Source organism: Anguilla rostrata, chromosome 9, assembly GCF_018555375.3.
Source record: "Anguilla rostrata isolate EN2019 chromosome 9, ASM1855537v3, whole genome shotgun sequence".
Classification (NCBI taxonomy): domain Eukaryota; kingdom Metazoa; phylum Chordata; class Actinopteri; order Anguilliformes; family Anguillidae; genus Anguilla; species Anguilla rostrata.
The window spans coordinates 35,933,732-35,955,413 of record NC_057941.1 but is presented as its reverse complement, the minus strand read 5'-3'; the positions used below and the strand labels follow the sequence as shown (position 1 = coordinate 35,955,413).

The following is a 21,682-nucleotide window of genomic DNA, read 5'->3' as shown; positions in this document are numbered from 1 at the left end:
ATTCACTTTTGCATTTTAATGAAAATGAACATATGGATCCAGATGTTTTACACCTCTTCCCACACAGGGAGAGTAATACTACTTCTATGAGATTTGTATGAATAGAAACCCATAAATTACAGCCACTTTTATTAAAGCAGTCCATTGAACAGAAGCCTGGATAATCTATTGTTGAATAAAAGCAATAGAAACTTCTTTCCATTACCACAGAACCCTTTGGGAATGTCTATAGTTTGTGCCACATTCTAAACATTCTGAGACCTATTACTCGATGCGGTATTCATTTCTGAATTCTTCAGAATAAAAGTGCCATTTGACATGGTCTGTATCAGGCATCACATTTAAATTACAGGGAAATTACAGGAATTTAACTGTCAGACAATGTTTGAATTAATGGAATATATAAATAGTGCACATCATACAAGAATTTTAAGTGATTTACAAGGTAAATAAGTATATTTCCACATAAAGGATAGAAGCTACTGTCTAGCCAGGCAAGGTGAGCCTTTCTTCTAAACTGGTGTGCTGGCAATGTCCCAAAACTGTTTTCACACCAGAAACAGTGTCAGGAAAGTGCTGTCTCTGGCTACTTCCGACAGAATTTTCTGTGGCAGTTCTTTGGACCTCAGTTACAGTACCTACATAACCCATAGTTCCATTTCATATTGGTCAACGCCCCACCTTATGGGTCAGCAGTGAACCTGATAAGTCAGGAGGGGAATGTATTGGGGCAGTGGAACATCACATGACACAGGATGTCCAAAATTGGAGAGAGGGGGCTGATGATCCATGCAGTGTCCCTAGCACTGCCAGATCTAGGACCTGTAGTGTTCTCCTTTCAGGGGCCAAATATGGAGGCTATACAAATCTCTGGTTCAGATGCCAAAGTAGGCCTTGGCCCTGGGACAGCATATCTGCTTTAGTTGAGAGGCACCATGGGGTACCCACCACAGATTTTCTCAAGTTCACAATCCAGGTGTGATGGGACCACTCAGGGGCAACCAGCAGAACTTGTGCCCTCGAGACCCTGATCCTTGCCAGAACAATCAGCAGGAGAGAAAAAAGCCAATATGATTGTAACTCAATCATGAAGTCAAGCAGAAGTGGCCACCCCTCCGGCTTAGGCCACTGGGAGCCATGAACATAGAACTGAAGGAGCAGAAACCGAGGCTGGAGAGGGAAGGTGAACCCACTCAGCCGCCCTGAAAAGTCACAGCCCAGTCAAAGGAATCCTAGGCAGGGGCCCCAGATGAATGGGAGTACTCCTCCTAGTCGAACGCTGACCCCACCCCCGGGTTTACCTGTTGGGGGTCAGGAAGACATGTCTAGGCTGTCCAATGTTGTTTGGACAGCTTATTGGGTTGACGGTGGAGGTGTTTAACCGCTGGCTCCCAAAAATCACATAGCCTAGGGGGCCGCTGTTGCAATTCTGCTAACCCTTGCATCGTTTGCTGCATTGTCATCTGCTGCTGAAAGAGCTCAGGCTTTTGATGTGGACGCTTTCTAGCAGTGAAACTCTACGCCATTCGCCCGGATAATACTGCCAAGGGGTAGCACATTAGCATACCCCTGGGAGGGAGATGCGGCAGGTGCCGGGGAACACCATTCCCACACAAACATGAAAGAAAATAAACAAACACCTTCACCATTCCCCCTCACGGGTTCCGGGCCAATACAATGAACTAAAACAACAAAGTAAAATAACGCAGACAAAAGAAAGTAAAACAGCGTGACCACTTGCGTCGCCCATAGCTGACCCGCCTTCCTGGCCAGGTCCAGCTCCTCTGACATCCCAGTTGAGGATTACTTTCTTTTTCCTTAAACACAATTCCAAAATAAAACGAAACGAAAATCATAACCGCGCTCTCGATGTGAACTCCCGGTCTCGGATCTGAACTGTGGAGAACAGCACACCTTTAAGCACCTGAGCTGATTAGCTAACGTGACCCAGGTGCATGTCCTCTCTCCACCAGCCGGCGCAGCCGAGACCAATCCGTTCCTCCGGCGGACCGAATGTTACACATATATAATGAGAAAAGTACAGGTCCGAGCACTGATCCTTGTGGAATACCATATTTCATTGTTGAGTAGCTGGACTCTTTTAATCAAACTGTTTCCTGTAATGTATGTACGATCTGAACCATTCGAGTGCCTGTCCATGAAGTGCAACACAGGCCTGGAGTCTGTCAAAGAGAATTTCAAGATCTATTGTATCAAAAGCTGCACTCAAGTTAAGAAGTACAAAAACAGACACAGTTACGATCGGTTAACAATAGTAGATCATTAGTAACCTTCACAAGTGCCGTTTCAGTGCTGTGGCAGGGTCTAAACCCTGATTTGAATAGTTCATGGATACCATCTGAGCTAAGGTATGCACTAAGTTGCTTAGCTACAGGTTTCTCCAACAATTTTGATAAAAACGAACGGTTGGAAATAGATCTATAGTTTAGAACAAAATATCCCAGTTTCTTAGACCATGTACTGTATTTTAGCAACATGCTTGGAATGAAACATTTTAAATGGTTACACAGAGAGTATTTAGTGCACACACAACAGAGGCTCTTCAAGCAGATCCCTTTAGTCTCACATAACATCTGGATTTTCCACCACTTGAAGTAACTAAATTACCTACAATATTTTTTATCGGGATACCAAATGTGTGTAATATATGTAAAACAATATAATGCAACTCGTACTTTGAGTTCATTTTTACCATGTTGCAAAAATGCAACAGTGGGACTTAGTGGTAGCACAGCCATGTGTGCATTGGAAGACAGTAGGCACACAATAACAGTGTGCAATAACTGATGTTTGGTAATGTAAATTTGATGGTTATGCTTACGTCATTATTGTGTTAGGTAGTTGGAGGGTGACCAACACCCTCTCCCCCCTTGTTTCCCCCACCACCACCACCAGCAACACTCACCTTCAAAATACAGGAATGATAGTATCGGCTCTCTCCATTTTACATGAGTTGTAGTGTATTTTATGCTTGCGTCTATTGTGTTCAGTTGCTGGGTAACCAGGGCCATTTAAATGCCCCCCCAATCAAGAGTCATAACCCTATAGACCTACATTCCCTGTGTAATCAAAGGAATATCTTATGATTGTGTCACAATTCTGTTGAGAACAATAGCACCACACATGTAGACTCGTGCATGCACGCATGGCAGTGTATAAAATCCAGCAACCGGTCTACCCAGTGAAGTCAACATGAGGATATTGCAAACACTGCAGTGCTGGATATAGAAACAATAGCTACAAATATGACGTCTGCCTCTGCTATACAGATCTCAAGAACTGCTTCCTTCTTTATCACGCCAAACAAGGAGATATGGACACATATGAAGACAAACAATATGATTATTTGAAGAGTTATAGAATAAAATAAAAGTTCAACATGTGTTTGTTATTTTATAATCTCAACTGAACTATCAAGTATGGGTCTCAGAGTTCAAAGAATTTAGACAATCTACTAACACCAACAGTAGGTGGCAGTAATACACCGTTATTGATGTGAACCGCCATTAAAACCAAAGAAGAAGAACTCTCTCTTTCAACGGCTCTGGTTGCAGGCGGCTGCCTTCGTATTGGGACACAGCCGTGGACAACAAATAGCCACAGTAGTTGTAGCGTTTGTAATGAATACATAACTCACTGAAATAACTTCCCAGTTCGTGTAATGGTACCGGACAACGGAGTAATTCGTCGGCTTAAACTCATGAACGAGGTAAGGACAAACAAAGGAGTGCCTTCCACGAAACAAACTATTTAAATTAAGCTAGCAAGCAACATATTGTTACCTAGCTACATTAGCTTGCTAACATTCGCTGGGAAAGAAACCGACACTCTTAGGATACATTCTAATGGTATTTATTTTTGTTAGTGAATGTACAGTTGATACTAACTATATTTTTTTCGCTACGGTTTTTGTCACTGGCAATGCTCTCAATAAGGAAACGCAGAGCTTTAGTGTAGTTAGACCTACGTGCATTCACAGGTTTGTTTTTTTGTTTTAAACGAGGACGAAACGCCACATTAGCTAAATTAACGTTGCAGATTAAAATGTAGAGCGCAAGACAAAGCGTTTCAGTGACCGATGTCATTACCAGGACGGCGGCGCTTGCTAGCTGTGAAGGTAGCTAACTAGGCTCTGCAGCTAAGTAACTGCTAACTTGGCAGATGGTCTGAAGCCATCTACAAAGCCTTGTTAGCTACCTTCATAGCATGGAAGGCTACGTACGAGGCTACCAAGTTAAATATTCTAGTAAATTGTATGTACGCACGCGCAAAACAATCTGACGATGTCAGCAATCATGTGATAGCCTTGTATCCAATAAGGGGTCGACACCAGAGACTACACATTTACGCTCTTTGTCTTTTTGCGCTGGCTTGCCTGTCTAGTTAAATATGCATGCCTATGAACCACACAGGCAAGCCTGCCGTCAGCTAACTTAAACTTGTGAAGTCCCAGACATAAGCCTATACTGTGCATGCTGAGGGCAAAAAAAGTAAATGTTTCTTCCATACAGTTTTACGTTTTTGAAGATACACTATACTGTGGAGATACTGTGAAGATATACTATACCTATAATGTGCATGCTGAGAGCAAGAAACTATACTGTGAAGATATACTTCCCCTCCCCTTTCATTAGATGACAAACAAATGAAGATATACTATACTGTGAAGATATACAATACCTATACTGTGCATGCTGGGCAAAAAAAGTAAATGTTTCTTCCATACAGTTTTATGTTTTTGTTGGTTTTTCTCTTCCTCTCCTTTTTCATTAGATGACAAATGAAGATATTGGATGCTTAGGCTTAGCATTTGCAGGGCATTACGAACATTGTACATTGCCCCACTGAGAAAGCAATGCAGGAATAAACCTTACTGGCAAACTCCTGAACCTTTTCACTTCTACCTGTGCACACGGTTTTTGCGTCATCACTTTGTGGGCGTACTTTTCAAACCTGGGCACAGTTATCAGTACACGCAGGCATCTGGACCCATCAGCCTCTCCATTGGACAGCATTTCCGTGCCTCCTTGACCCAGTTCAGCAGTGGTTGGACAGGTATGGCGGAGCAGAGGTACTGTGTGGAGTATGCCAAGCGCGGCACGGCTGGCTGCAAGAAGTGCAAAGACAAGATCATGAAAGGGCTGGTGCGCATAGGTAAGATCGTGCCCAACCCCTTTAGTGAGTCTGCGGGTGAGATGAAAGAGTGGTACCATGTGAAATGCATCTTCGAGAAACTTGAGCGGGCACGGGCCACAACGAAGAAGATTGAAGACATCACTGACCTGGAAGGCTGGGAGGAACTGCAAGATGAGGACAAAGAGCTAATCAACAAACATGTGGGAGGTATGATGACCTAAGAGGTTGCTTTTTTGTCCTCTATCTAAATGTAGTTTTTATTTAAAAAATCTGTTTGATTGCCAATAATCCACAGCCATTCACAGTTTTGTAAGAGAAGTAGCATCGGATATAGCCTTCAGTGATTCCCTGATATTAAACCCCTATGACTAGTGCTTGTCAGAAGGCCCCTCTGGTGTCACACTTTGCCTTTATGACTGCTTGATCAACTGACAGATTGTGTTTGCGTTGTGTTTTGCGTAGTCTTGCTGCAGGTTTTGGTGAATATCATTTGTGTCTGAAATAATTTATTGTGATAGATCTGGCTGCGAAGACAAATGCCAGCCCAAAGAAGAAGGTTCAAGCGAAGCTGAACAACAGCGGCGGAATAACGGCGCCCCTTGCTGATCCATCTGTTAATGCCCCCAGGAAGTTCTCTGGCTTCATGGGTAACTATGCAGCCCAAACTGAATATGTTTTGGTTAGGCCATTCATGTGACCCAGGTTGGTTTGTAAACAACACTTAAACAGCCATGTTGTGGAGCAGCACTATTGTCAGTGAGGCATAATGTGCGAATTAACAGGGGTTTGTGTTCCTTAGACTTGTTTCAATGTGACATTTTCAAGAAGCAATGTGCCCATCAATTTACAAAAATGATGGCTTTGTCTGTGAGTCAGAGACCAGAAGAAACAATTATGAAATTGGCATGTGTTCTAAAGTATTCACAATCAATTAAAATGATTTTCTTGTTTCAAAAAGAAAAGTCAGGGAATGTGTTTGGTTGGCATACCAAGCGTTAAGCTGCTGGGTTTTTTTTGTGCTTCACTCATCAAACTGACCTCTTACCCTGGGGGATTGTTTTCAGTTGTCTTTAAAACAGTTTTGAATCTTTTTATTCCTGTATATGATGCAAGTCATTTTAATGGCAACAGCCACGTATGCCCTTTAAAATATCACCACTGTCCTTAATATGGAAAGATCCCTTTGGCGATGCTTGTATGTGTAAATGTATTTGAACTTGCAATCAGCTACCAAAGCAGGGACTGCCACCAGCCCAGGCCCTTCTCCTGCCAAAGCCAGTCAAGGGAGCATGTTGTCAGCTCAGATGTGTGACCCCACGCACAAGGACTGCTTGCTCAGGGAGTTCCGTAAGCTATGTGCCATGGTGGCAGAAAAGCCCAGCTACAACGTAAAGACACAGATCATCCAGGACTTCCTGAGGAAAGGCTCTGGTGGGGGTAAGTACATTCTCAAAAAGCATGTGTGAACAAGGACCAAGCACAAACACCATCTCCTTGGAAACTCCAATGCCATTAGGCATTAGGGAAGCATGCTTGATGGCTGCTTTTTCATCTTGTTTTAAGACAACAGACTTCATAGTGCTAGAATATTGTATATTGTTACTACCTTATATCACAGTTTTTTGTCCATTGTAATTGTGTTTTGTATGTAATTACTATGTACCTTATTGTGTTACATTTTAAGATAGTTTGCATGCATTTGGTCCCCAGTTTTTAATGGGAAGAATTTCTTTAACCCTCTGCAACCATCTTCCTCTACATCCCACCTTATTTATTTTATATGAATTGCAGAGCCCCTCAAGTTAGCCCCTTAACACAAATTGGAACCGATCATGGCATAATGGGTGCATTTAACTTCAAGACTAGACTTGGGTTTGGGTTTAAGCTACTTATTTATAGTTAGAAGTTAAGTAAACACTCTGTAATTGCTTAGGTATAAGTTTCTGTGTAATGCACAGTGTGATCTCACATTGCACTGAAGCAGGAAATAGTAGCCTAACTTAAAATTCAGTACACTTATGACAGACCTGAACACCTTTGGATCCCACAGATAAGTTCAGGGGAGACCTGTACCTTACCGTGAAGCTGCTTCTCCCAGGAGTGGTCAAGAGCGTGTACAACCTGAATGACAAGCAAATAATCAAGCTGTTCAGTCGTATCTTCAACTGCAGCCAGGAAGAGATGGTGCGAGACTTGGAGCAGGTTGGTATTCCTGTATTTGCATGAAAGCTTGAGAGTTGCTTCATTGCGGCAAGTGCAGGGGGGTCCATAATATTTATCCTGTGATGCCTCTGATTTACAGAATACAGTCACCCTAGCTTCCCTTTCCATGATTCACCGATGACATTTTAGCCTGGCCAGTCAGCTGGGCCTGCTGTCTTGTTTCATAACAACTGAAGTGTTTGTGGAATGCTGTTAATTGCAGGGAGCATTTGTCCAATAGACCTATGAGGAAATGCCTAATATGTTCTTGCTAAATGGGTGATGCATCTTGTGCTTTGAAGTCTTGGCCTTTGAAAATGCATTGTCCCAGTTTAGAAGGTTGTCACTAGGTGCTTGGTCAACCATTTAAGCATCGTCTCCCTTTTGCTGTTCCCCCGTGGGGCTTAGGGAGACGTCTCTGAAACAGTGCGGATATTTTTTGAGGGGAGCAGGTCGTTTCCGCCAGCAGCAAAAAGTCTCCTGACCCTCCAGGAAGTTGATGCTTCCTTGACTCGTCTGGCCCAGCTCACCAAAGAAGATGATCAGCAGAAAGAGCTGGAGACCATATCTAAACGGTCAGCTATATTCCTTTTCTCATTGTACTAACAGATTTCGTAAAATTTTCACTTTCACTATAAATAAACCCTTGTTACACGATCAAAACTAATTGTTGGAAAAAGTTCTATGGCACATTTTCAACAAGACAATAAATAATAAATAAAAGCTGATTAGGCTCAATTTTATTTTACTCTCGGTTGGGAAATGGCACTCATGTTATTTGATTATCATTTTGTTTATGTAATTCACACAGAGCCATGTCAGTCTTCATTACTGCTGCCAGAGCAGCTGTCTGGGAAACAGCTGTCATCTCTCTGTAGCCTTTTTAAAGACTGACAGGCAGGATGGACCTTTCTCGAACAACAGTGAACGGGTTACCCAAAAGCATGTTGCGTAGTGAGAACTGTTTCCTCTCACGCCTGCAGGAATGCAGTTTTATTTACACATACTCAATGTGAATGTTTCCATCACTTCTTACAATGCTTTCCAAATGGAAGTTTTGTCAGGAGTTTATCTTTAAGAAAAGAGTAGGTTGAGAAAATATAATTCAAAGTTTTCTTTTTTCTAAAGCAATCATATCATAATCTGTTGTGTATTTGATATTATTTTCATGGTTGATCTTTTTGACAATTTACTACTTTCTCTCACTGCTCTCATGGTATAATTTTCTGTTCCAGATGCACAGGAAATGACCTCAAATGTATCATAAGACTTGTGAAACACGACCTGAAGATGAACTCCGGAGCTAAGCATGTGTGCGTTCTCGCAAGATTGTTACTTCCTGTGCATTGAAAGGCCGCTACACTTAAGTATAAATGGAGCTTTTTGATGTTGGTAGGCATTGTTTGCTATGTTGTTGCTTGGATCTGCCCTAAAAATGCTGCCTTTTATGTCCTTCACAGCCTGGATGCTGTGGACCCAAATGCCTACGATGCATTCAAGGCCTCTCGTAACCTGGGAGATGTTATTGATAGGGTGCTGCGAAACCAACTGGAGGCATCCAGTGGCTCAGGGCCCAGGAAGATCCTGAGCGTGGAGGCCACCCTCATGACACCTGTGCAGCCCATGCTGGTTGGTACATCTCTCTTTAATGCACCACAAAACCCATGTACAACATGGTGACTGGTGCTGTTAGTATGTTGATCTACTTTTCACCAGCCTTTTTTCATCCTAACCAAAGCTAATTTTGTCCTAAGAATTCAAGAAACTGTCTTAAAAAAAAAAAAAAAAAAAAAACATGAGCAATTGCACGTTTATATCAAGGGAAAGGGAAAATGTCAGTTTATTAAATAGTTGCTTTCCACGCAGGCGGAGGCGTGTAAATCCATCGAATATGCCATGAAAAAGTGTCCCAACGGAATGTACTCTGAGATCAAGTACGATGGGGAGCGTGTGCAGGTCCACAAGAATGGAGATCACTTCAGCTACTTCAGTCGCAGTCTCAAGCCTGTGCTTCCACACAAGGTGACCTCACAGGAGTTATATACCTTATCTGGCAAGTTTGGTTCTTTAATTGACACCAGAATGTGGTCTGATAAGTCAGATCATGTTCTATTCAAGTGTTGCCAGATCTTTGAGTGATTGCAGGCTCAGCACCTTTATAAGCCCTGATTGAGGTAAGGCCATTCCTTTCATATATTTTCTGAATTTCAGTACCAAAGCTGAAGTTTTCATTATCTATTTAGTGCAGCATTCACTAGATCAAGGTTTAAGTGAGGTTTCAAGACTTATTGTACACCGAATGCAGAACTTTCAGGCAGTGAAAACCATGTCCTCTCAAAAAGACCTTTATTTTCAGGTGGCCCATTTCAAAGAGTTCATCCCACAGGCGTTCGCAGGGGGTCAAAGCATGATCTTAGATGCAGAGGTGCTTCTTATTGACACCAACACCAGCAAGCCCCTCCCGTTCGGGACCCTGGGTGTCCACAAGGTGAGGAAGTGACTGGTTAAAGCTGGCAGTATACTCAGTAAGAAGAAAGAACTTCAGGATTGAGAACCACTGGCGAACATGTCCACGAACACTGTTGTCAGTATACTCAGAACACCGCACCATTTAAAGTCACTCTACACCACTAATTACGAGGCAGCTATTAACCGGGGCTGGAATCTCGCCCAGACCTCCGTCTCGCGGCTACGCCATGGATGTATAAAGAGAAGGGCTACTCGAGATCACAACACAAAACAAAAAGTTTAAAGTGTTTAAAGTGGCTTTAGTTTATCTAGCTATGCAAAAGAAAAAAAGGCGAAGGAGGGGGTACGTTCGTCCTCTAAATCAGAGTAGGACGGAGAATGGAGAGTTTTGTCTGTACATTCGGAAAATGCGGAGTTTAGACAAGGGGGTCCACTTACTCTTATTTCCGAATGTGTGGTAGGCGTTTTGATGACTTGCTGAAACGAGTAGCACCATTCATCAAACATGCGGGAACTCACAGAATTCCGATCTCTACAGAAGAGAGATTGGCGTTGACCCTCCGTACATTAGCATGTGAAGCCTGCCCTCTGAACTCTCAACCGTGACGTAACCAACCATGTTACCAACCATTAGGACCTATAGCTGAGAGGGGGAGGTCGGAGAACAGGAAAGAAGTTTTCCAAAAGTTCTCCCTGGAGGCTGTTGCACACTGCGCCATACGAACACACAACACCGCGTCTTTTTGTTCTTCAGTTGTTCTCATTGCTTCGTTTTGCTCAAAAAGTTCTACTTCTTACGAAGTATACTGCCTACTTAAGGCAGTTAATAGATTTCTCTGCATACAAGCCTTGTACAAAAGGAAATTGAATACATAATGACTTCTCTCTCTAAATTCCAGAAAGCAGCTTTCCAAGACGCCAAAGTGTGCCTGTTTGTGTTTGACTGTATATATTTCAACGGTGTGAGCCTGATGGACAAGTAGGTTTCTATAAATGTTCCCTCTTTTGTCAGAATATGTGTTTCATGGAAACCTAGAGCGTACCCAACCAAGGCACTTGCTCTTAGTGCAGTGGTGCGTGCTGCAGGGGCGATACACAGCTGACAATAGCATTGCCCAGGGATGGAGGGAGGGAGCCAATTTGCCAGGCATTCCCTGCCTCATTTCTCAGTAGTGACTCCACTGGTCAAATTGGTGCTCACAATTTGTAGCTATGCCAGTTGAGTTGCACCAGCTCAGCAGCTGCTCAAGTTGTGGATTGCAGTATAACTAGAATCAGGAGCTGGCTGAGGATGTGTGGCTTTCTAACTTAACCGAGAACGTAGAACTAATGTTACAGTTTATCGGTCTAAAATTTTGATAACAGATGTTCAGCTGTTAATATTTAAAATATAAATGTAGATACTGAATTGACATGTCCTATTGGGCCACCTTTTGTGTTAATCATACTCCCTTTTCATGTTTTAGTACGTCAAGTAACTCGAGTTATGTGGCTTTCATACAGAATTAAAATGCATTTTTAGCTTTTGGATGCATAATTTTGTTGAAATTTTCACAAGGGTTTGAGAGCTGTTCAGTGGCTATAATACTTCTATACTCCAGGCCCCTGTATGAGCGAAGGAAGTTTCTCCAAGATAACATGGTGGAGGTTCCAAACAGAATCCTGTTCTCCGAGATGAAGCATGTCACTGTAAGTGAAGTCAGTTCTCATATCTGATAATGGAATGGTGTTACATATAGTAACTTCACCAGCTATGTAAATTCAGAGAATGTATGTGAAGGGGTATATTTCAATGTATATTTCTTCTAAAATATAAAGAGGAAATGGCTATAATCAGGTATACCATTAAAGTAATTTTGAAGTAAACAACAACAATCTTGATGCAATGAACACCATCAATATTAATGAAGTTTATGTGTTTGAGATCCTTGATAAACTGTTGTAAGACCAGGCCTGGGTATAAACTAAGTGGGTGGTGTGTTTGTGCTTACCACTGTATTTCTGGTTCTAGAGAGCTGCAGACCTGGCTGAGATGATCACTCGAGTTATTCGAGAGGGGCTAGAGGGACTGGTTTTGAAGGATATCAAGGTGAGCTTCCTCAGATGTCATGACTCTGAGGTGCTGGTAGAACAGGATTCAAAAATCATCTTCAGAATAAATGGTGCAAAGGCCAAGACTAGTCCGGTAATCTCCAAAAACTGGTAATCTAAAATTTGGTATTCAAGGTGACTAATGTTTCAGTTTGAATTTAGCTTTAGTTTAATTTCATGTTGTAACGTGGGGGGGGGGTGTGTGTGTGTATGTGTATATATATATATATATATATATATATATATGTGTGTGTGTGTGTGTGTGTGTTTATATATATATATATATATATATATATATATATACACACGCACAGACACAGATGAGGCCAAAACTTTACACACACCTAGGCTAAAGACATTCAAACTCAATTTTTCACAACTTCATGTTGCTGTACATTTCCTGTGTCATGTATACAGTATATGTGTGTGTATATACGTATATATATATATATATATATATATATATATATATATATATATATATATATATATATATATATATATATATATATATATATTATATATATTATATATATATAGTGCCTTCAGAAAGTATTCAACCAACAAAATTATCTGTCTCTGTATCTGTATTCGGATAGAAGACCGGAAGTGGGGGGTTGTTTATAATGGAAGTCACGTTAAATCGGGCAAATTTTGTATTTTCTAACCTAATATTTATTGGCAATGCAATTGTTGTGCCTTCAAAGCATCAAATTGATTTAATATTGGCATATAATTAATTATTAAATATATTTCCACATCATACTGTACTTTTCATCTCGCTCTCTCTTTTTTTATTTTTAACTAAACTTTCTTGAACTGTCTGAAAAGTTTGTGTGTGTGCGTGCGCACGCGCAAATTAGTGAGAGAGGCTGCTATGTGCCGGAGTTCCAGATACAGCTAGCAGCCGTGCGTAACTGGTGCCGCCGCCCCAGTTATGCACTATGAGAACTTGACATGGAGCTCACTTTTAGTTTTTTTCCCGAATCCGAATAAAAATGAGCAACTTCGGGTAGAAGGCTGTTTCCCCATCACATCGTGCTTTCCCGAATACAGTATTCGGATTCGGATACATCCCTAGTAAATCTGCCCCATAATAACAAAGTAAAAACTGGTTGTTGCAAATTTATTTAAAATAAAAAATTGAAATACATTTTAGAATAAGGCTGTAATGGAACAAAATGTGGAAAAAGTGAAGGGGTCTGAATACTTTCTGAAGGCAATGTATATATACATGATATATCTCATGAAAAACACATTTTAAACTTACAATAATGCCAAGTTACTCACACATACAAAGCACAGCCTATAAGTCATTCATTCAGACTGGCAAAATATAGGCCTGCCATTAAAAGTATTGATATCAAAATGATGCCAAGTTACTATACTACAAACAAAGTTTGAATGACATTGTAAGATGGTAAGATTGAAAAACACAGGGCTAAGTGACTTGAAACAATTTAAGAAACATTAGGTAGCATTGCTTTGGAATACAGCTTGTTTCATTTGTGTGAGGCAAGATAGCCAACATTGTAGTACAGTAACGTGGCATCATTTTGATATCAATACTTTTAATGGCAGGCCTATATTTTGCCAGTTTGAATTAATGACTTGTAGACAGTGCTTTGTATGTGTGAGTAACATGGCGTTTTCGTACGTTGAAAACATGTTTTTCATGAGAGAGAATTTCTTTTTACACTGTGTTTGTAATGAGTAAGTAATAATAATTCATATATAAATGTAGGCTATGACAGCCATGCATATGTTGGACTCGGTGAATAACGACAAGTCTTCCGGTGCCACATATTTTAATGAAAACAAGCAGTTCTTTTTCACTGCAAAGAAAACTAAAAGCTGTTAGTTGAACACATACACAAACACTCGCTCTCAGCTCGCTTAGCTTCTTGCTAGTATTCCAGCAAAGATTGCTACCAACAAGATGTCCTGTGCCTGTGAATCTCACACTGACTGGTGGCCACTGCCATCTACTGGCGTCAGCTGGTATCGCACTAGCTAACAGAGACAAAAAGATTCTTGCAGTAATATGTATCTCATGAAAAATATGTTTTCAACATACAAGAATGGCAAGTTACTCAAACACAAGGTAGCTAACGTTAAACACAGTGAAAATGCCGAAAGGGGAACTGTCCCTGAAAGATTTTACAGATGCAAAAGCAATAGTTTAAATGTTGTATTTTTAGTTAGCCAGCAAGCCAGTGTAATGAGTTGTAGAGATTTTCTTCAGTTGAGTTTCTTCAACTGAGAGGTATTGAACCCCACTACCCAGTAAGCTACACAGGACGCAGACATCAGAGCTGCAAAGTTGTACTGTTTTGTACTTGTATATATGTTCATTGTGTGTTTGTATCCTATGTTTTTATTGGTTGGTGTACGTAAAATGACCAATGGGGAGACATATTCTTTTTGGGCTAGGAACATTTGTGGCAGGAAAAATAAGGAGAAAACGCAAAATCCCCTTTGGGGCTTTACTGTGTGGACGTGTGAAGTTGTTTATGAATTCTGTCTGTTGAAATTGGGTCAGAATGTACAGAAATTAGTGTTTTTAAAGGCCGAGAGTCTGTGGCTGTTATTTCTGTGGGGAACCCTGAAAAGTACCAAACTCTCAGTGCTGTATGGGGAGATGCCCTGCCAAGGCGTAATTTGGCTGGATGGCATACATGCCATCCCAATATACATACACATACATATACAGTGAGCACCAAGATGCTTGGGACAAAACTATATTTTTCATTGGTTTAGCTCTGTACTCCATAAGTTTACATTTGGAGTAGTGTGGTACTGTAGTGTTCATTCAGTAGTATATTTATTTGTAATAAAACAATTCAGATATGGTTGAAGTACAGATTCCCAGTGTTTGTTGAATTTTGGTTTCACCATGTTGTGAGCACTTTCTAATCCCCTATTCAAGGCATCATAATGTGTGGGGTAAATGGCTTACTTCGTATTTCTGATTAGTCAGGTGTGTTCAGTTGCTTCAGTACTGTAAGTCTAAGTGAGGTTTCAGAATCTAGTTCTAGGCTCCTGATTGCCATTGGTGTCTGTTATTGACGTTTATTAGCATAAGGACCAGAGTTGTGCCAATGAAAGTCAAGGAAGCCATTAAGGCTGGGAAATATGGAAAAACAGTCAGTGACTTAGGCTCAGGCTTACCAAAATCAGTCGTTTGGAACTTGTGAGCTCTCACCATAATAAAGAAACACCTGTCTGACAGATCAGAAACACTCTTCAGGAGGCAAGCGTGGATGTGTCAGTGACTACTGTCCACAGAAGACTTCATGAACAGAACAGAGCCTAAACTGCAAGATGCAAGCCACCTGTTAGATGTAAAAACAGGATGGCCAGGTTACAGTTTGCTTAAGTACCTAAAAGGTCTTGTGCACAGATGAGACCAAGATTCACTTGTGTAAGAGTGATGGCAAGAGCAAAGCCTGGAGGCCAAAAAGAACTGCTGAAGATTCCCTAACCCTAACCCTAACTTCCCCCACCATCTGTGAAACATGGTGGCAAGGTGTTACTGTTTGGACATGTATTTGTGCTACTGGGGGTATACATGTATACTGTTGCCCATATTATGTATGTTTGGTGTGTCTCCCTCAGCATAGGAAGGTTGTAGATTCAGAGCACACCAAAATGATTAAATGGTTCCCATTGCTTCTTAGTATGTGTATCTCCTTTGTGGCAGATTGGTGTAGCCGCCTTTTGCCCAGATTGACAAATCTTGTTTTACCACATATCTTGTTTTTAATGTTTCCACAATTTTAATGGTGTTCTAACTCAATATTGGTGGGACAGTAGCATCATATCTGTCTGTGTGCATTAGTGAATCCTAAGCAGAACCTCCTTATACGGCCTGTTGTGTTTGTTTCACTAGGGCACATATGAGCCTGGGAAGCGCCACTGGTTGAAGGTGAAGAAAGACTATCTGAACGAAGGGGCCATGGCAGACACCGCTGACCTGGTGGTTCTGGGGGCTTTCTACGGCAAAGGCTCAAACGGTCAGCATGCAAGCAGCCAGTTTCTTTTTATCTATTCTTTTTTATCCAGAAAAAACCACCCTATTAAGAGTGTCAGTTTTCAATGGGCATCTGATCAAGAGAGCAGCATGTACCTGAATGCACACATACAGGAACAATAAAAAGATGATTAAAATTGACAGGCCAGTAAAACAGTGAATTTTAAACAAATCGTATAAACATTGTGTCGATGTCCTCATGCTTGAATGGAAAAGATGTATATGAACATGAATATACTAAATTACACATTTAGATTATTTTCTTCTGCTATTGTTAGCATTCCAGTTGTAGCACCGAGCAGTATATTGCAGAAACTGTCTTTTTCCACTATTCCAAAAGGCTGAAACAGCAGTAACATATCCAAGGTTATTTCATGTCAATAGCAATTGGACTCTCACAAAATGCATGTCTTTCTACAGGGGGCATAATGTCCAGTTTTTTGATGGGCTGCTATGACCCTGACTCTAAGAAATGGTGCACAGTGACCAAATGCTCTGGGGGCTATGACGACGCCACTCTGGCCAGACTGCAGGATGAGCTGGATGTGATCAAGATAAGCAAGGTCACGCATGTTACATTCTATAGTTCTTGGGTGGAGTGTGCATGCTTTCTCATCATGACTAATGGTGCACCTGTGACATAAATATTTGTCTGTCAATAGGATCCACGCAAAATCCCAAGCTGGTTGAACATAATCAAGAACTACTATCCAGATTTCATTATCCGAGATCCAGAAGTAAGTATTAAAACTCTTTGTCAAAGTGCTTGCATAACATGTATAACATGTTTTATACTAGCAATAGTCCAGTAATATAAATGATGTCAAGGCAGAATCCACCTTTAGCAAGTGCTGCTCTGACCAATGCACATGCGTATTTCTCTCCTGCTTAGAAAGCCCCAGTGTGGGAGATCACAGGGGCGGAGTTCTCTAAATCCGAAATGCACACAGCCGATGGCATCTCCATCCGCTTCCCTCGCTGCACCAGAATCCGTGACGACAAGGACTGGAAAAGTGCCACTAACCTGCCCCAGCTCAAAGTACAGTGTGCCCTGCCACAGCCTGCTTCTCTCGGCTGCTGAGCCTGTCACTGCACATTCCTGCCACACTGAATAGTTCACTATTAAATGGCTGTCAAGTGTAGGAATTTCTTAAAAGTGATGGTGTTGAAGATAAAGATAACAAACGAAGCTCCTTTATATAATTTAATAATACGACCAGTCTGGAAGAGGTACAAGTACAGTCTTCAGAAATATAAAGATCAATGTATGAGTTTATATAGTTTTCAGAGACAAAGAATTGTCGTTCCAGATTGAGATTCATTTAATCACCATATGCAAAGATTCCATTTAGCCAATCATCAGTTAGGATCAGGGAGTCCATACCAAGGCTGACCATGCAGGCCTAGAGGTCCTCTAATCCCCCAAAGTTTACATTCCTACAGGAACATGGCATGGGGTGAAACAGCATACAATTAGATATATAGACTTTTAAAAGTACACACTCAGAAGTACGTTTATCAAGTTTCCATAAGATCTATACGTTATTTAATATAATTGCTTATATAATTGCTTATATAACATTTTCTGTAAGTAAACTTTTTAATCATAACCCATCACAAGCAAAATGACCCCTCTTTCTGGTATTAGAGTAAGACCAAGACCCTTAAACTTCTAAATGATATCAGCAGCATTTGTCATGTTGAAAGACAGGAAAACTAATGAGGAGAATATTACTCCCACCTAATGGTCGCAGATGTATTAACATTTCTTCAAGCCATAAATGTGAACTCAAAATCAATCATAGGGGCATACCTCTGCCATCTGTAACAATTGTTATTGCAACTCTAAAATAAAGGTTTATTTTCCTTGTCCCAAAAGCAATGCTGTTGTCAAGCTTCACGTGAATACTAGTAATCCTTAGTTAATTTCAACGGACATGTTGACAGAAAGATTAACACACACGATGTAGTTACTCAACCTACCAATGGAATAAGAACGTTAGAATCTTTGGCTTCTCTTCCCACAGGAACTGTACAGAGTTTCAAAGGAAAGGTGTGATTTCGAGATCACAGCAGGATCTTCAAAGAGCAACAATGACAACAGTTCCTCTGGCGGAGATAGTGGCGGGAACTCTCCCTCTACTTCCCAAACAGCAGCCATGCCCAGTAAGGCTGGTAAGTGTCTCATGGTCTCCAGATTTTTACCTAACGAGGTTGCTGGTGTCTTGTGTCTTTGTATAGGATTAGCATGGTTCTCATTCTTCAGTTATTGCTTATGCATTTTTGAGGTTCCTTTTTTTGCATTTTTCTGGTTTTTGTTCAGGTCTTTGAGTTCAGGTCGCTTACATCTAGATGTTAATTGAGCACTCATTGATTTTCTGTCATTTAATGAAGACCGTAATCGGAAATGGCATTTTGGAATTGTATCTTTCAAAGGAAATAACTTGTGTAACAGAGTAATTCAGAGGTCCAGTGTTCTTTTTACTTGCCTGTTTCCAGTGTTTAACAGTCCCAAATGCTGTGGGGTGCAGGCCGTGTCTTCATTATGATGGTTCTTCTTGTTTCTGTATGCAGGAAGCAGTGGTGCTCCCAAAGCAAAGGCAGTGAAAAAGGTCCCCTCCCCCGGCCCTGCAGCCAAGAGGAAAAATCCTCCAGAGGAACACAGTGCAAAGAAGGCAGGCTCCTTCTGCTAGTTATTTAAATAACTGTCTAAATAAATACCCCCTCTGTGCTGACAAATTGTAGGTGCTTTGAATAAGCCTCCTGTCATCATATTCATCAAATCACAAATATTAATGCATACAGAGAATGTGTCCTGCATTACATGATGTGCCATTGCGAATTAGGTATGAACATTGCAAAATCTTAATTTTCATGAATTTGAAATTGGGTCATTATGGAAGTCATAGCATTTCTAATTCACTTCCATGGCAACAAGTTGTGAAATAGAAAGGAACAGGGCCTGTCTCCCAAGCTGCATATAAGTGTCTTTTAGCATTTGTACGCTCTTATGTCCTCTGTTTACTGCAGTATGAGGAAGCATTTATTTTTTGTGCCCTTTTGTATTTTATTTCAGGTGAAAAGGACAGAAACTGTACACAGCAATGGGCAAAGCAAACCGAAGACTTCCCAATCAACAGAAAGCAAAAATGAAAAGGTTTGTATTTTTATATAGTGTTCAACCAGTGATGGGGTGGATGGTTTTTGTTTCCACCAGCAACTGAGTTTAGTTAACTGTGTAACTCACCCTGTGGTTCTCAAAGGACAACTGAATTGCAGTGCATTAGATAGAAAATATTACCACCAGTTCAGCTTGAGTCTATGTTAATTTACCAGATCATAGAACATTATGCTGTCACTGGAAAACATTTAATGGAAAATTACAGACTAGAACACTCATCACTAGTGAATGTGTAGCAGCAATCTTGCAGTTTGTTCCATTGTTTATTATCTGATGTGTAATATATTTCACTTGCCATCCTGTGAGGCTTCTTTTGGATCTGCTCCAGTGTGTTACTTTCCTATGTTTGCTATGTTCCTATTCGCCAAAGTCAACACCAGCGAGCAAGTAAAAGTGTCCTTTTATGTCTCTTGTAAAAGAACACAGCCATAAACATCTCAGCCTTGTATAACATTGCACCGTTGTCAGGATACGGGACAGTAATCCTCCACTCTCAAATCTTTTATACCACCCATTAATTCTGAGTCTTTATCTCTCCCTCCCCTCTACATCAGACCTTACTGGACATCTTCAGTGGGGTGAAGCTTTTCCTGCCGGAGTCAGTACAGGACTATCAAAAACTGCGCCGGTACTTTGTGGCCTATGACGGCGACCTGGTACCAGAGTACGATGCTGCCTCAGCAACCCACACGCTGTCGGAGCCTGAGGAAGACAGCCAAGCACAGAGAGTCACCGCCAACTGGATCTGGGAGTGCATCCGGAAACGAAGAGTGGTCCCATCCTGTTGACAGCTCTTGCCCCAGCAACGAGAACCGTAGAGGACAGGAACACAACCACGTGTACAACTCGCGCACAGCTGGTTGGTTTCACACACTAAAATTGATAAAAACCTGCAGTGGTCTATTCCATGAGGCAGTTCAAGATTGATGTAGATGACCAACAGTGTATTTAAAAGGCTGGAGGGGGTAAATAATATTAGATAATGATATGCGTGTGGCCCATGTGTGTAAAATGGGCCTGTTTCGTAAAATGAAAAGGCATGTTGCTTGCAAGCTAACATCAGCATATTTCCCAAGTCACGTTTAGAGTATAATGAACTCTGATGCTTCGGTTGGAGATGCTTCCTAATATATGAGGAATTATGTTTAGATTTAGGTGTCTTTTTAAAATTTGTTAGATTTAGTTTATTGTATTCAGTCGAATAAGGGGAAGCATAAATGATAGTTGATCCAGGGCAGGCATGGAAGGCAGTTTTGACAATATAAAACACTCCCTGGTTTGCATTCACATCCGGTAGACCATTACAATTATTTTTACTGTAGTGCTGCTTTTCAGGGTGATATGATACATTTGGTCATGTAGTGTATCTGGACACCCCTTGGTCTGGGGCTGTTTTCATGGTTCGGGCTAGGCCCTTTAGTTCCAGTGAAGGCTAATCTTAATACTACAGCATACAATGACATTCTGGATGATTCTGTTCTTCCCCAACATTTTGGGGGAAGGCCTTTTTAGCATGACAATGACTCCAGGAACACAGCAAGCTCCATATAGAAATGTTTAATCGAGAACAGTGGAAGAACTTCAGTGGCCTGCCTAGAGCCCTGACCTCAACCCCATCCAATACCTTTGGGATCAATTGGAAAGCCAACTGGAAACCAGGCTTAATTGTCCAATCAGTGCCTCAGTAATGCTCTTCTGGCACATGACCTGTGAATATCCTCTGTTCTTCAACACCCAGGGAAACAAGTGGTTTGATGATTGCATAATTTTAGTACACTGGAACTGGCTGCATGCATTTCTCATATTTGTATGGGTTGCTGATCAGCACGAAGACCAAAAATCTGAGGACTATTAATGGAAAGAGTGTACACCTGGTGTATTTAACCTGTCTATTGGTTTTTTTCTTACACATAAATGAGAACCCAAACTTTAAACAGAATTTTATATTTGATTTTTTTTTTTTAATGTTTTTTTTAAACCAGATCCAGTGTTTCTCCTAGCTTTGTGGCATCCAAAGGAGGACCAAGCATATTTAAAGTTTAATGTGCACTGGCAAACCTGACAAGACAAGCTAGTTTTGTCAGCTATTTGCTGTTTTGGGAATAAAATAACATTACTGCATTTTGTGTATAAATGCGGGAACATCTGCTGACATGCAATAATACAATAATGTAACACTTTTTTAGACTGTCTGTTTAGCAATTTAGAACTGTTCAAAGAAAAGTAGGTTGTAAGTTCAAAGAATGTCAGAACTGTGAAGTGTGTAGGTGCTGGGAATGTGGAGTTTTCCTTGGGGCATACAGCTAAATCCAGAAAATTAAATGTTTGTCACAAGACTTTTTCTCTCTACTAAGGGTACCTTTTCACTGATTTTTTTTTAAAAAGAAGGCAAAAACTGGCCAAAAGCAGGAAAATTAGACTGCATTCAAACAGAGTGAACAATGGCATTTCATTACATCCATCTTCCCCCCCCCCCACAAAAATGCCACACCAAAACAAACTTCAATTTTTCTCTTTGATAAATAGTTATCAGAAACAGTTAATGATTC

At 40.9% G+C, this 21,682-nt stretch overlaps 1 protein-coding gene across 1 annotated transcript; it reads left to right on the top strand.

Annotated features, from left to right (window-relative positions):
- The first annotated feature begins 3,534 nt into the window (after positions 1-3,534).
- Positions 3,535-21,469, top strand: lig3 (ligase III, DNA, ATP-dependent). The gene is made up of 21 exons (XM_064352008.1): positions 3,535-3,730; positions 4,795-5,364; positions 5,676-5,804; positions 6,385-6,594; positions 7,208-7,359; positions 7,768-7,934; positions 8,595-8,672; positions 8,820-8,988; positions 9,226-9,381; positions 9,716-9,847; positions 10,728-10,807; positions 11,430-11,517; positions 11,840-11,917; positions 15,812-15,935; positions 16,373-16,515; positions 16,615-16,689; positions 16,845-16,991; positions 17,980-18,127; positions 18,527-18,627; positions 19,029-19,109; positions 19,688-21,469. Exons 2-21 carry the CDS (start codon positions 4,815-4,817, stop codon positions 19,919-19,921), a joined length of 3,042 nt encoding a protein of 1,013 aa, XP_064208078.1. The 5' UTR covers positions 3,535-3,730; positions 4,795-4,814; the 3' UTR covers positions 19,922-21,469.
- The last annotated feature ends 213 nt before the right edge of the window (positions 21,470-21,682 follow it).

Excerpts from the sequence above, each read along its gene's own strand:
- lig3 (XM_064352008.1), top strand. The coding sequence starts at position 4,815 with ATGCTTAGGCTTAGCATTTGCAGGGCATTACGAACATTGTACATTGCC. Across the intron at positions 16,690-16,844 it reads TCATTATCCGAGATCCAGAA|AAAGCCCCAGTGTGGGAGAT; the intron begins GTAAGTATTAAA and ends TCTCCTGCTTAG. Across the intron at positions 18,128-18,526 it reads AGCCATGCCCAGTAAGGCTG|GAAGCAGTGGTGCTCCCAAA; the intron begins GTAAGTGTCTCA and ends TTCTGTATGCAG.